We start from the raw sequence: 14848 nt of genomic DNA on the forward strand, positions 1-14848 counted from the left end.
TCTGTATACTTCATCAGTATCTCCAGCATCATGTTTTCATTCTTTCTGTTGTTATCATGTTATTACTGTCATTATCCTGACGTAGTTTTAAATATTTCCTGTTCATTTCGTCTTTTCAGGGGACCGGTCCCTGTCTAGTTTCCCCCCCCTCGCCACGTCGCCCCCCTAGCGTCCTCCACCATGTTCAACCTCATGAAAAAGGACAAGGAGCGGGACAGCGGGAGGAAGGAGAAGAAGAAAGAGCGCATGTCCGCGGCCGAACTGCGCAGCCTGGAGGAGATGAGCATGCGCCGCGGCTTTTTCAACCTCAAACGCGAAGCCAAACGCGACTCCAAGAACAAGATCGAGATTTCCAACCCCATCCCCATCAAAGTGGCCAGTGGGAGCGAGCTCACGCTGACCGATATCGAGTCGGATGGGCTCAGCAACCGCAGCAACCGCAGCAGCGTGGTGTTGGACGGTCAGCTGAGCGGCGCCAGTTCCACAGACGACCTGAAGGGGGAGTCGTCTCATGATCAGCACAGGGGCTCTGTAAGGGACCGAGTGGCCCATTTCGGATCCATGGCCAAGACCAACTCCTCACAAGTCGGACAGGTGGGTGCAAGAAGTCAGAAGTAGATTAGAAATATTTATTCCAGATCCAGATCCAGATCACACAAAGCTTATTCATGCTAATCCATGTGGAGGGCAGGATTGAGGAAGCAGCTGAATACAGAAGACAGAGCATTGAGGAGTGGCTACAAGTAGAAACTGAAGTAGATGAGGCGTGGCCCTGCTTCTGAACATCCATTAACCTCTTAACCCCACCTGAACCAAGCACATTTTCTCCAGTTTGGCTTTACCCAAATCTAAAAGCATCTTGGAAAAAAAGTGTCAAAATAGCAACAAAAATGAGCTGAGACCAAAACATGACGACAAAATGACAAAAACGCACCAATAAAGCGACCAAATGTGTTAAAAAAAAAAGAAAAAATGCCTTGGAGCAACAAAAAACCAATGGAAAGAACGCAATGGAACGCAAGGAAAAATATCTGTTTAGATGAGTTTTGTAGGTCTTAACTTTCAAATGGGGCGTTACACTGGCCTATGGGCTGTAATCCTTTAGATTTGGGTAATGTAGAACTGGAGAAAATGTGCTTGGTGTGCCTTGCCATTACGAAAATCACCCAGAACAATTGCCTCACCATTGAAATCTGGCTTTCCATGTTGTTTTAATAGGAAAATTGCGTTGTACAGCCAGTACTGCATCAAGTAGGAAAAAGGATTATGGTAGCAAAGAAATGTAAGCTCAAGTAGCTCGAATCTAAAAGTGTATTTTCAATTAAATATGCGTCTTCATTAAAAAAATGAATACTTCAATATTTAATCTGTATCATAAGGGTCAGAAAAGCAAGTATGATTAAGATGCCTAAGGGGCTTGGTATTTTTTCTGTTTGTTAAAGAAAATACAAGTTTTAAGAACCCCTGATGTAAAAACAGACACAATTATGAGGACATTAGTTTGACCATTGAGAATGTCTGGGATGTGCTGGAGAAGGCTTTGTTCTGTGGTTACGCTCTCCCATCATCAATACAAGATTTGGTTAAAATTAATGTGACACTGCAGAAGCTTCTTGAATCAATGCCACAGGAAATGAGCGCTGTAATCAAAGCTAAAGGCGCTACAACAAAATACCGTTTGACCTTTTTTTTTTTGGGTCAGGCAGTGTCTCTAAAATATGGTTTGTGTATATGGGGAATTGAAATGTCTCATCCTGCTTTATAGTTGGGGCTGGACCTTTTTATTTACCAGAACCTGAAAGATACTTTTTCAGTATCAATGCTACATTATTCTTTATCTATCACAATAAAATAGAATGATTATAGTCATTAGTCATATAGTATAAAACAGAAATAGGAATAACTGTTTCAAAATGCATTTGCTTCTAATGTACTGATTATGAATATTCTCTCCTTCAGATGATGAAACGCTTCTCTTTCTCCCAGCGGAGCAAAGAGGAGAGTCCGTCGGAAAGCTCCACTCCTTCGGGCCCCAACTCGGCTGCTCCCTCCCCACAGGTGGAGAGCAAAGTGTTCAACATGCTCCGCAAACACAGCGTGAAACAGTCCCCCGGCTCGCCCCCTCCGGACCCTCCCACCAAACGGCCCTGCGTCCCCGAGTTAGTCCCCAAGACCTTCCCAGCTCATCTCCACCTGCCCCCCGTCGTCGCCCCGACCGCGCCCGAGTCCCGGGAGCTGGAACTGCAGCGCCGCAACACGGGGGATTTTGGCTTCTCCCTGCGTAGGACCACCATGTTGGACCGCAGTCCGGATGGGGGGGTCTACAGGAGGGTGGTCCACTTCGCAGAGCCCGGGGCGGGGACCAAGGACCTTGCTCTGGGGTTGGTGCCGGGGGACAGGCTGGTGGAGATCAACGGGAGGAACGTGGAGAACAAAAGCAGGGACGAGATCGTGGAGATGATCCGACAGAGTGGAGACACCGTCAGGCTAAAAGTGCAGCCCATTCTGGAGCTGAGCGAGCTGAGCCGCTGCTGGTTACGGAACACAGAGGGCCTACGGAGGGACGCCACGCATGTGAGTGCAAGCGCTTTACCGCCACACACTGTCAATGTCATGCGCTTTTGGTTTGGTTTCCCGGGCGAAAGATTGTTGAATACATCATTCAGGCATTAGAGATGGAAAAGAACAGTATTATAACATGGCGGCTTACTGGAGAATGATAACATGAAAAATAACAAGCATCAAACAGAAGACAAATCAGCAGACGATCAACTGAACTCTTTTACGAACAGTTGAGAGGAGTTAGGAAGTTTGTTCTGAGTGATACAGGATTTGAACGTCATCTTTATTGTACGGCTTGCATCAATAAAAAACATTGCGGTTTTTGGATTGCCTCTGAGCAGGGGTGACTGGCTGACCATGCAAGTGTAGCCCTTGGTGTAGTGCAGGGTCTGTAAACAAAATATCCAGTAAAATATGTTTTAATTGGGAAAATACTATTGAAGAAACTTTTTTCAATAATTGACAAATAATGAACTGGACAGTAGCCTCTTAAAAATGGCTTACACTTGTCATCCACTTTACAAGCCTGTGTCATAAGTTTCTGCTACGCTGTAGTTATTATTTATCCACTCCGCACTCTGAAGTGGTAAGCTACTATTGTTGCCACAGCCGTCCTGAGGCAGAGTGTCCATGTACCACGTGGCTATAATGAGTTGTTTATATCCTGATCTCTTGTTATGTCAGTGCCCTCTGCTGGACACTTGTGGAATTCTTACCTTTCTTTCTTTAAGCTGCCCCCTTGTGGCTGGAGTGCACATCCTGACATACACAGGAATTTGTGCTCTACAAGTCAGGGGCCGGATTGAATCATCTGCCGCCTGTTGGAGACAGGTGGTGTGGTGCATTTCTTGTGGGTGACCCTGTTTGTATCTATCAAAAGTGCTTTAGTTTCAGTCCTTATTTGTTTTTGTGTGGTTCTTTTGCAGAAAAAATGCTTTGCAGTCACTGCTAGTACAAGAACTCTCCAAAAACCCTGTGTCTTTGGGACATAGTGCTCTTTGCTGGTTTCTGAAATAAGAGGGTGATGCTTAGATTTATGGCAAAAATTGGAATCCCGATCGTGTTTGGAACACCCCTGTCACAGCATTTTTTCTGTCAGGACACTGAATGTTACGCAACAAGCATTGATTAGTTCATTTGACTTGATTTTTCAATATGTAGCCAGTTGTGTTATTGACAATACTCTTACACACTGTTCTAGATAAGTTTGTCCTGTTTTCATATTACTCTCTAATTATTTGACTTATCTTTATGTCCTGATGATTTTATGCTTTTTTAGATTTTCTTTAGTTTTGTCATGATCAGTCCTGGGGTTGACATGTTGTAGCCTCATGAATGGTCTTGATCTTGTATCCTCCTCCAATATTCTTTTAGCACCTTGTTCTGATGGAGTATTTTGTTCTTAAGCCAGTGTCCTTAGTCCGACCTCTGTTTAACTGCTGCATGTTTCTGTCCACGTGACTATGGTACATCAGTGTGTGAACGGGAACAGGATGAAAATAGAAATTGATGAGTGTTTCATGACTTCTGTATTGATGAAACGTCCATTTGCTTTGTAGTAAGCAGGGATGCACCACCAGTGACTCAGCTCGGAATAATTTCTCTCTGTCATGAGCTATTTTTGTCATCAATTAAAGGGGGGGTATTATGCAAAATCGACTTTTTCAAGCTTTACATCATGTTATTAAGTCATTCCCTCATTAAAAACATGCCTGAAGTGTTGCCTTAGCACATTCACGTATTTTCGAGTAATCTGTAAAAACTCCGATGGCAGCCATTTTAGGGATAAAACGCCTGATTCCTTCAGGAAACGCCTCCGACCTCCAGGATACGCCTCCAACCTTTCGTCACCAGCCGAGTAACCAACCACTGCTCCTCAGCAGAACCCCCTCACCGCAGTGTCTAGCCCTAAGATGTAAACAGAGTCATCATGGAGGATTAGCTTCATGTGTTGTGAACCGGAGCCACAGCAGACTTTTACAAAGACACACATCAGTGTTTCTGTTACCGAAACACCCAGGATTAAAACCGGTGACAAGAACGCTTATTTCAGTGTCTGGTTCTGCGCTGGGCCTTGATGATGCACAGAGCCTCCGGAGAAAGCTAATGCTAAGCTAAACCTCGAGTCATCACGTGAAAACGAGAAATATGCACACATAAAGTCAATAAAACCACCACACACATAAAGAACCGTTTAACAATGATCAGACACGGAGCCAGGCTTGTTGATTTGGAAGTTTATTGCTCACATTTCATCTACAATGGGTCATAGCCGAGTGGCTTTCTCCCGGAGCTAACAAGCTAGCCGCGACAAGCTAACGGGAAAATTCACTGAATACAAGCAGCATATTATGCATTGAAAACGTCACTAAAACAGGCAACTGCTTGAAGCAGCCTTTATGATGATCACACACGGAGCCTGGCTTGTTGATTTTGTAGTTTATTGCTCACATTTCATCTACAGTGAGTCGTAGCCGAGTGGTTTTCTCCCGGAGCTAAGGCACTATTAGCCACGACAAGCTAACAACCTTCACCTTCACAACATTCATTGAAAACAGGCAGCATATTATGCACAAATAACGTCAATAAAGCAGCAACTACTTGAAGCAGCCTTTACGATGATCACACAATGAGCCTGGCTTTACACATTTGTGGTTTATTGCAGACTTTTCATCAACAATGAGCTGTAGTCGATTATAACAAGCTAACGGGTAACCTCGAAAAACCACTGTCCACCTGCACAGATAATGTCCGTCTTTGAATCGTATGGGCTCCTGCAGATCCTGGTGTCGTCCATGGGGGTATAGTTAGAGATCCATAGGGCATGGCAGATGCAAAGAGAAGCCTCCAAACAGCAGTTATTTTTCAGGCAAGAGCCCCTTCCAAGCGTCCGGTGTGGAAGGTTTGTCTCCAAATAATATCCTGTGTGGCCATTGTTCACAAAGTGATAAACAGTAGCTCCTTTCCAACAATAAAAATTAAAATGCACCGATCGTAGTTTCAATACAGTTGAGACAACGAGCGGAGTGTTGTGATGCCACAGACAGCGTGTGGAGGGGGCGTGTCGGAAAGGGTCAGAGGTTCTTAAAGAGACAGGGGCCTATTTCAAGTCTTTCGCTACCGCCATTTTGAAAGAGCAATTTTATACAAGGCAGTTATTCTAATTTACTGCATTTACAGACCAACAGAAGGTTTCGTCATCATTGTAGTGTGCCATAGACTGGTGCTATGTGGCTGAAAAAAGCATAATACCCCCTCTTTAATCTCTCATTATTCTGCCTTAGATAGGCTATATATATCTACTATATGTTAGGAAATAACCAGAGATTGCAGGGTTAATGGAACTAAACATGACCCGAACAGAATCAAATCATTAAGGCTCATATTTCACTCTCTCTCCTCTCTGTCCTTCATGGATTTATCCAAGTTAATGCGCTCTCTGTTTGGGTGCATCATGTTGAAGCTGTGCACACTTTGCATATAATCCTCATTGGTGAAAAATCAAGTTTTTTTTTTAGATTTTTTAATTAATTAATTATTTTTTTACTCTCTACCCTCTGCTCTGAGGAAGAAGGTCCTGCTGTACAAATGTGCTAAGAAGAACAGAGCCCACCGACGGATTTTTGTTGTTTTATTAGCTCAATCCAAATACAGTATAAATCATTTGGATGTTTAACAATCTTTGTTGCACAGTGACTTTTCAGTCAGAGAAAGGGTTTGCCTTTGCAGTTTTGTTTGTGTTGATGCACATTAATTAAATACACCAAATATATATATTCAAAATGTATTTATAGTTCGCAGTTATTTTGTTTAAAATATGGGGGTAAAAAATCGGGCCGGATCAGAGACATGAGAACCTGGGCAGCGTGGCAGACACTCATGGTGTCTCATGGAGTAGTCCCCGCCTCACATGCGCCCCGCTGCCGTGTACCTGGACTCACCGGGTCTGAGCGAGGCCCCGGTCCGGATTCTGGCTGGTTTGAGCGCCAAATCTGTGGACCGTATTCCGTGCTCTGTTCGGTCTGGAGGGGTTCATATGGTCCCGCTTTGAGCAGCGTGCACAGGGTCGGGTGACCGCGCACTCTCCTCGCGTTAAGGTATTTAAAGCACACCTTGTCGCAGGGCTGTCTTCGGTCCAAACGGGTTCGTTTGGTTCCGGTCGGCTGCCAGCTCTTCCCTCCTGCAGGAAAGCTCTGCTCAGGCTGAGGGACAGGTAGTCCTGCCCAAGTCCAGTGCTGAGTCCAGACTCTGGTCTGACTTTTTATTTTTATTTAGTAAATGTCTTGGATTGTGGGTTACTGACAGATTCCCAAATGTTCCTAATGATCAAAACATATATTTATTGTGTTTAACAATTATTTATCATTTCCTGGTTAGAGATTGTTCTTTTTCTCCGTGTTTTGTACGTGCATGCTGAAAACCCGTGGGTCAGGCCTCCTGATACATTTTGGGGCGTTTGGCATTAATCAGCAGCTGCTTGTGTGTACGGCAGCATAAACACAGGTTAATATACACATATACATTTCTGCGTGCAGTGTTGGCTTTACAAATGGTTTGACTTTCAAAATGATTAAGAAACACAACATGCAAATAGGAGACAGGAAACCATGGGCTTGAAGTTAAGCAAATGCTTTTCCTTTTCCTGCACCGGAGATCCGAAATTTACCTATTACCAGCTGTCCAGAACGTAGCATTAGGAACAAGTTTGGAATTAAACTTTATAGATGTGAGTGTTTTATCTGATTATATCTTTATCAAGTTTTGCTTGATCACTTCCTAATCAGCTAATCACCCTGGAGGTAAGTGGGTAGTACGGGTGCACATGAAAGACTCACGTGGGATGCGAAACAAAATCATTGTCCTAATGGGCGTCTGCGCACATATGTGGAGCACTCTGCCGGCCTCGGGTTCATGGCCGTTAGTCGTTGCTCTGACAATTTGCTCAATGTCTCTTCATGTTCTTCACGTTCTTCACCCCCATTAAATTAAGCCTATGAGCCAAAATGCTTCAAAAGTTATAGGTTTGACACATGTCAGACATTGTGGATTTTGCACCGTCTATGAAAATGCAGTCAGTGCTTCTTTCTAGTTGCAGCCATCCAAATTGCAATTTCCATTCCACTGGGGTGATTTGTGCGGCCTCAATAGACAAAAAGGTCATATTTTACCCCTAAAGCTCTCTTCTTATTCTGCTCTTGGCCCCTGGTTTAGATCCAACTGTGGCGCTGGACAGATCTGTTAAAAAGGACAAAGGCACTAGAGACAGTCCTGCTGCTTTACGCTCTCACAAATCCTACACGTCACTCGGAGTTACCTCAGGTTTGTGTGGAGGAGCAAGGCTTTGGGCTAGAGCTGAACTATTCTGGAAAAAAAACATCAAACTATATGTTTTTAAGAAGTATTTGATTTAACCCTAACCCTTTTTACCTTTTTGGGGGAGAATTTGGTCATTGTGTGTTTAAAGCATGTCATGGAGGAATCAAACTGAGAGGATAGAGTAGCGATATTCCATTCTCTGCAGAGGATTGTTTTTACACACCTGCTTTTTCTTTTTCTGACTATTCACATTATGATTTCTCTACAAGTACCAGACGGCTCCTGTTCAGTTGACCTTGCCCAAAAGCCCCGCCCCCCCCCAGCAACTGTTGCTAGTGCGAGTCAGTGGCTCTTTTCAGGGCAATACCAGCGTGATATCCCCCAGATCAAGGCAAAATGGGTTGCAATGTGCATTTGAGGAATACTTAACACATTGAGTGCCAAAAACGGAACAACTGAATTAAATTACGAAGCTAGACACTCTAATACACCGTATGTGTGATTTTGGTAGCTCTGTGATGAACAGAAGTGAAATAAATGACGATCAAAAACTTGTGAAGAGTCAGGATCTGGACATTTAATATGTATTATTGCGTTTCTTTTCTTTTTTTTTAGTCCGCAGGGGCGTGGTGTTGTGTAGGAAACAGCTGTAAACCCAACATTTCTTTCTTGCTCTCTGGAGCGCGTTTGACAAAGCAGAGCGGCTTCCCATGGACAGATCGAAACAGTCGAGATTTTAACGTTTGTCTGAGTTTTTAAATGGTCAAAATCGGTTAAAGTCTTCAATCCAGAACCAGGCTGTTTAAATGCGCCATAAAAAGCGATCGATCTGCGGCAACACGGAGTGTTTCAAAACGTGTCAACAATGTTGTTGTTGAAAACTTTCTTTAAACGGATATATTCAGGCATTTACCTCTTCACATAACGTAAGTGTCTGTTCAGAGAGGAGAGGGGTGAGAGTTAGAGAGGATTTAATCAGGCATAAAACACTAATTATCTCAGAATCTAGAAAAAAAAAGCAGTGATTTTAATCAAAATCGCCTCTGTTTAGCTTTGGATTTCTACGGAAACCGAGGCATGTAGAATTAAACTGTTTTCTCCTACGGAGAGCTTAGCTATGTGTCCGTAGCTATAACATAGAATATGCTCTGGTGCTACAAATATCATGAAACAGTGCGGCACTCGATGTGTTAAAAGATGCAACAAAGGGGACACTACAACTATCGAGGCTAAAGCACCAGCAAAAACTTCAAATGTAACCGGCACATTCGCGTGCACGAGTCATGCCTTTGCACTACCACGCCTAGTATTGAAAAGATCTGAGCGTTATTTGGCTTGCTAAACCTACAGGAGCCGACCCTTCTGACTTAAATGAGAAAGTTATGACGTCCTCATTCTTATGACCTGTGACCGCTCTGTGCCCAAGTGTCATTTTTAAGGCCAATCTGTGTATAAATCCCCGATTAACAGTGACATGTTGTTGCGTGTGCTTCTTATTCAGCTAGGTAACATAATAGTCATGATTCTCCATGCACTATCAGTGCAGTGACAAAACAAATGCTAAACGAGTCTTACTTTGGCTTTGGAGTGAACAGACACCGGTCCTGTTTTTTTCTCCAGCTGTATGAGGGAAATAGGCCAAGATTTCACTATTTTATCCCCAGCTTCATTTGAAAGCTTGGACTCACAACCTTCTCATCGTCTTCTTTCGGTCTTTTCAACAGTGTAAATAAGCTTAGTAGTAACATAATCTATGCTCTGCACGCTCCGGTTATGTCACTTTGAATTGTTGATAGCTACATGCTGCTTTCAATATCTCTAATTGAGCATTGATAATGTGTGTCGTAACATATTGTTTGCATGCACATCTAAATCTTAACCATTTCCAAACATATTTATTCAAGTCACCTTATGATGAATATTTTGTGATGAAACTGTCACAATGTCATAAAAGCTATCAATAAATGTTTCTTAAATATACATTTACTCTGCGTTGAAATATCCTGTTAACAATGAGGTCACTTTCACTCCAGAGCTCTCACTTTTTTTGCTTGCGGCAATCTTAACCAAATTGCCCTAATCCCAGTAATTTGCTCTGATTTGCTTATTTCATCAGTGGTTTTAAACACTGGTTGTCGACCAACAGGTCATTTTGGACGCGCATCTGCTGCAGTCGAATGTCTTGTAAATAATAATGAACTATTTTATTTGAACAGCAAAATGAAAGACCAGCTTTTTCTGAGCTTCCTGCTCTGCGGTAAGTATTGATTAATCTGTGGTACTGATTTTGTAGTCTGTTTATAGTTTGTTCTGGAATATGTTTTGAAGTTTCCATGTTACATTACATACTATTATCTTTACTGCCTATCAAAGTTTTCTGATGTACTATGCTCAGTTTCATAAGGTGAATATCTCTGATGTGAGACAGATGAAAGTTAACTCTGTTTTGGTTTTAAATCACCTTGTCACTTTAGGGCTGTATGCAGTCATATGTCTTCATCTTCCTGATCGTGTGCACTTTTTTGTGAACGTGGAAATGAACTGGACTGAAGCGCAGCAGTTCTGCAGAGAGCACTACACTGACCTGGCCACCATCAACAGCTCAGAGGTGGGATGTCACCGTTTCTAGTGGAAAATTGCGATGTATTTGTTTCCAATTGTATAATAAATACTTTAAAGTGGATATATCATGCTTACAAGGCTTTAAAATAGACTATTATTTTGAAGACAAAAGAGGTTGTTTCGATGCCTAAGCATTGATATTTTACATTTTTTTTGCCCTGACGAGAAACGCATAGGTTGTCCCATAAAGAACTTTTAACTTTTTTGTACAGGGAGTGCCCAAAAGTGCACAAAAATAACAAGGTACACAGAAAGCCACTCTACATTGCTTTTTTTTGATTTTGTATGATTTAAAATTTAATTTTTTCAAAAATATATTTTGTGTAATTTGTCCACTTTAACACATTCATTCAATAAAAGAGATCGACTTTCTTTGCTATGTAGCCCCTTTTTGTGGAGCAGCTTATTCCCATGTTTTTGGCCAAATTGTTCAGAAAAGCCCAATAATCTAATGTTGGTGTCATTTTCCAACATGGTTTCCAATAATACCTATTGTGTATTTGGACCCTGGTGATAACTATATTTTTGTTCTCCTTGAAGTGTTTTTCTTTTTTTTTAAATTATTATTATTATTTAAAATTGACCTCAGCTCATTAAAAGTTTATAATCTTTTGTCCAAACTTGAACTTGTTTAGTCCTAGAACCCAAAAACCTCTTCTTTGGGACCTGCTTTATTCAAAAGAGTTTAATAAAGTCATAGACACACCTACTTTGTCACAGGAGTATGAACTTTGGTGCAAAATATCTTAGGACGAAAAGTATAATAATTAAAAATCATGTTATCATGTTGGCAAAAAAGGTTCAACCCCCCTCGATGTATATTCAATTTGTTTTGTTTGTTTTGTGGCTTGTAGGCTTTTTTTACGGGTAGGACCCAGACAGCATTTATGCAAATTTAGTGGCCTGTAGCACAAAGTGAACTATTATTGTCCTGAGCTGCTCCAGTGATTTGGTGATTTTTTGATCAAAGTTCATTATTAAACTTTATGACTGAGCCATTTATACCTTTTAGGAAGTGCATCTTCTGCCCCGCCCCGCCTCGAACACCGCAAACATTTGGATCGGGCTAAACGCCGACCCTTCTAACCAATACTGGGCCCAGTCTTATCCCAGACCTGGCGAATGTACTGGGATGCGAGGAGGAGACGGAAAATGGAAAACCAATACATGCACTTTGAGGATCCACTTTATTTGTGAAGATGGTAAGAGTTTGTTTTTTTTACAAAGAAGAGAGTTGACATATTGAGTTATTTCTAGTGTTGGCTTGTCATTGGTCAAATTATTATTTTTAAAACTTAAAACCAGATTAAATTGGAGTATATTCTTTTTTTCTAGATCAAGATTAAGTTTTCTTGCATTTTTAAAAATATTACTAGCAATTGCATCTCAGCCGCTGCACATTTCACCATTTTGAAGTTGATAAAGTTTTGACTTGTTATAAAATATACGTATGTACTTTACAGCTTTGGGATTTTATTATTATGCATATTCGCGAGCTTGGTCGGTTGCCGTGGGTCACTGCCAAATGGAAAACAGAGAACTGGCAACCATCCAGAGTGCAGAGGACCACCAGGCGGTTTTAGCACTTCTGCAGCCATATGGAAACAGATTGACCGATCCTACTGCATTGATGGTGTGGATTCAGAACCCGGCATGGGATTGGTCAGAACACGTCCCGGTTTCCTTCACAAACTGGCTGAGTGGGCACCCACTGAGCCTTGCATATGCGAGCTGTGCAGTGGTGGATCCAAATAACTACTGGACAGATGTGAACTGTGGACTGAAACACGCCGCCTTCTGCTACCAAAGTAAATCACTCCAACCAACTACATGTACAATCTACAACATCTACATGTACATCTACAACTAGCAATGTAAAGATATTTGAGTTGAATGAAAGCATTATCAATAGCTGTGCAATATCAACCATTCTCCTGCTTATGTTGTACACAAGTCCAAAAAAGTATTTTGCATATGAACAAATGAGGTGCGTGTGAGAATCGATGTAAACAAAGCAACAACAAGGAACAATAGCAAAAAAGGTGAAGAACTTGTTCATGACTTGTACGGTTTGAGGCCCATCCTGCCGCTGTTCAAATTCACGAGCAGAGAAACAGGGGCTGGGGGGGGGGGGGGGGATCCAGGGACTGTCCCATTAAACTTAATATTATTATTATTATTATTATTATTATTATTATTATTATTATTATTATTATTATTATTATTATTATTATTACCGGAACACAAGTCAGAGAGAGGGTCATCAGCACGTTTTTGAATAGAAGAACAATTAACAACTTTCATACCAACACTGTCATTTGGCTGCTTTTGCATCCCTAAATTCATCCCTCATTGATTAAGAATTGTGAAATGAACGCTCTCCTTTCTCATTCATAGATGCAAAGACCTCTACTTTGGTGAAGGTGTCTATGCGCTCTACTTTGAACATTTTAGATCCTGAAAACTACAAATTGATCACACAAAAGGTAACTGTTTTCTTGGCTAGCCTTTGTTTTTTTAAGGTGTGAAATATTTGCTTTTATTGTTATTAAGAAAATGAACCTGTACCTATTTGGCATTTTCATATATACTGTAGATATCACAGCATTTTAAACAGACCTCAGCTTACAAAAAGAAACGCATACTTTCCATTCCAGTACCATTAAAAAAAAAAACTAAAAAACAATAAGGATTTCAGCAGAACTGGTTGCAGACCCATTTAACTGGATCACAACTACGATCAACCCTGATTGTCGACATAAGGCTTTTAAAGATCAGATTAATTGCACTATCCTGTATTATTATGTATTTGCATTTAATAAGGTGTTCTTGACATGTTTTGGTTTCTGAACAGATTGAAGAACAGCTCCAACAAAACGGACTGGAAGGCGTCACTGTGAAAGCGAAAGGTCCACCCAAAAAGACCACATAAACTTCGCACTCGGAGAACTGTCTGTAGATTTGCCACCTCTTTTTTCATTTTAATTAAATTTAAATGTCGAGATTCCACTGTTTCTGGTTGTGTTTCCGTCATTCTAACTGTCATTTTGTTTAAATCATTGCGCACTCTCGTGGGGTTAGGAAGGATTTTTCTTCTCATATTAATTGATCTAGATATATATTTTTTATTAAAAGTAAAACAACCTTGGTTCTACGGACAACAAATAGTCTTTTGGCCAAGCATGGTTTATCTTAGCCAATGTCTATTCATGTGTTTTACGAAATAGCACTGTCCTATTTTTAAATAAAGATTCTAATGTAATCCTTAAAAATGTAATGAAAGATTTGCACTCCATACATTTTTATAGCATCATCATCATATATATTCAATGTAGACTGTTATTTTTACTGAAGTACCTATATGTGTGTGATGTTTTTGAATCTATTTTTGTAGAAAAGTAACTCTTTGTGTGTAATGAGTAGTAATTATGTCGTTTTAACTGTCAAATGATTGTGTTCTGCCTGGTTTGGATTGTCTAGCTTTGGGTTTCAGATGTAATGGTGAAGTTTGCATTTTCTCCATTTGTCTGTGTAGGTTTCCTCCTCCTTGCCCTTGTTTACCCTATCACAAAATATGTACAAAAGGTTATAATCTGGAGCCAGGACTTTCTTTAATAAAGGATTCCATGTCCAATCAACAACAGTGTCGAATATGAATATACCAAAGATACCAACAACAATATTGTGCCAAGTTTGTATCTGATTTAACATGGTCATGCAGGATTTGTCTTTGCAGTAATAGTTCTAAGCATAACCTGGCCATTTTGAGTTGAAAGTGCCGCACAAAATAAATTCCACTGTGTCAGAGACTCCTCGAAAGCCCCTTTGTGTGCCCTCTGCGCTGCCTGTTAACTTTGGCACACTTGCTGTTATTCCAGGAAGCTATTGCCACTTCCACTTGTGTTAAAACTACCAGCTCCCTGTATTTCCTTATAAACTCATTACAGATAAAAAGTCCACTTGCAGTGTGCTCCTTACACAGCTGTACCGTCGCACATGTGGCAGGAATAATCTGTGCCGTCCATTATACTGTATATCATGCGCTCATAAATAATATGGTTTTGGCTGTGCACTTTTCAAACAGAAGCCTTCAGTGTCTGGGGAGCACATGTCTTCAGTAACAATGGAGTGGATCATACGGGGTGTTGCTGAATAGGTCGATTACATGCGATGCCAAAACAAGCGACAAAGACCGCGTGGATTTCGTGAACACAAGCGTTTGTCTTGAGCAAAGTGAAAGGGTTGGGTCTGGGCCTGGTCTGAGCATTTTGTTTTCTCTTGACTTACCTCCGTCTCGTCTGAAATGTTTTAAAATCTAGTTAAGTACTCTGCCTTTAGAGCAACGTCG

At 41.3% G+C, this 14848-nt stretch overlaps 1 protein-coding gene across 8 annotated transcripts in view; it reads left to right on the top strand.

Moving 5' to 3' along the window:
* LOC306964848 (unconventional myosin-XVIIIa-like) overlaps window positions 1-14848 on the top strand; it is a gene marked incomplete at its 5' end in the record, with an annotated part of 153435 nt that overhangs the window by 5335 nt on the left and 133252 nt on the right. For all 8 annotated transcript variants that reach the window (XM_079559008.1, XM_079559011.1, XM_079559014.1 and 5 more), the window contains 2 exons: window positions 120-594; window positions 1960-2574. In XM_079559008.1, the coding sequence (XP_079415134.1) occupies window positions 181-594; window positions 1960-2574 (1029 nt within the window). The remainder of the gene's footprint in view (window positions 1-119; window positions 595-1959; window positions 2575-14848) is intronic.

This window comes from Gobius niger, assembly GCF_951799975.1.
Source record: "Gobius niger genome assembly, chromosome: 1".
NCBI classification, from domain to species: Eukaryota; Metazoa; Chordata; class Actinopteri; order Gobiiformes; family Gobiidae; genus Gobius; species Gobius niger.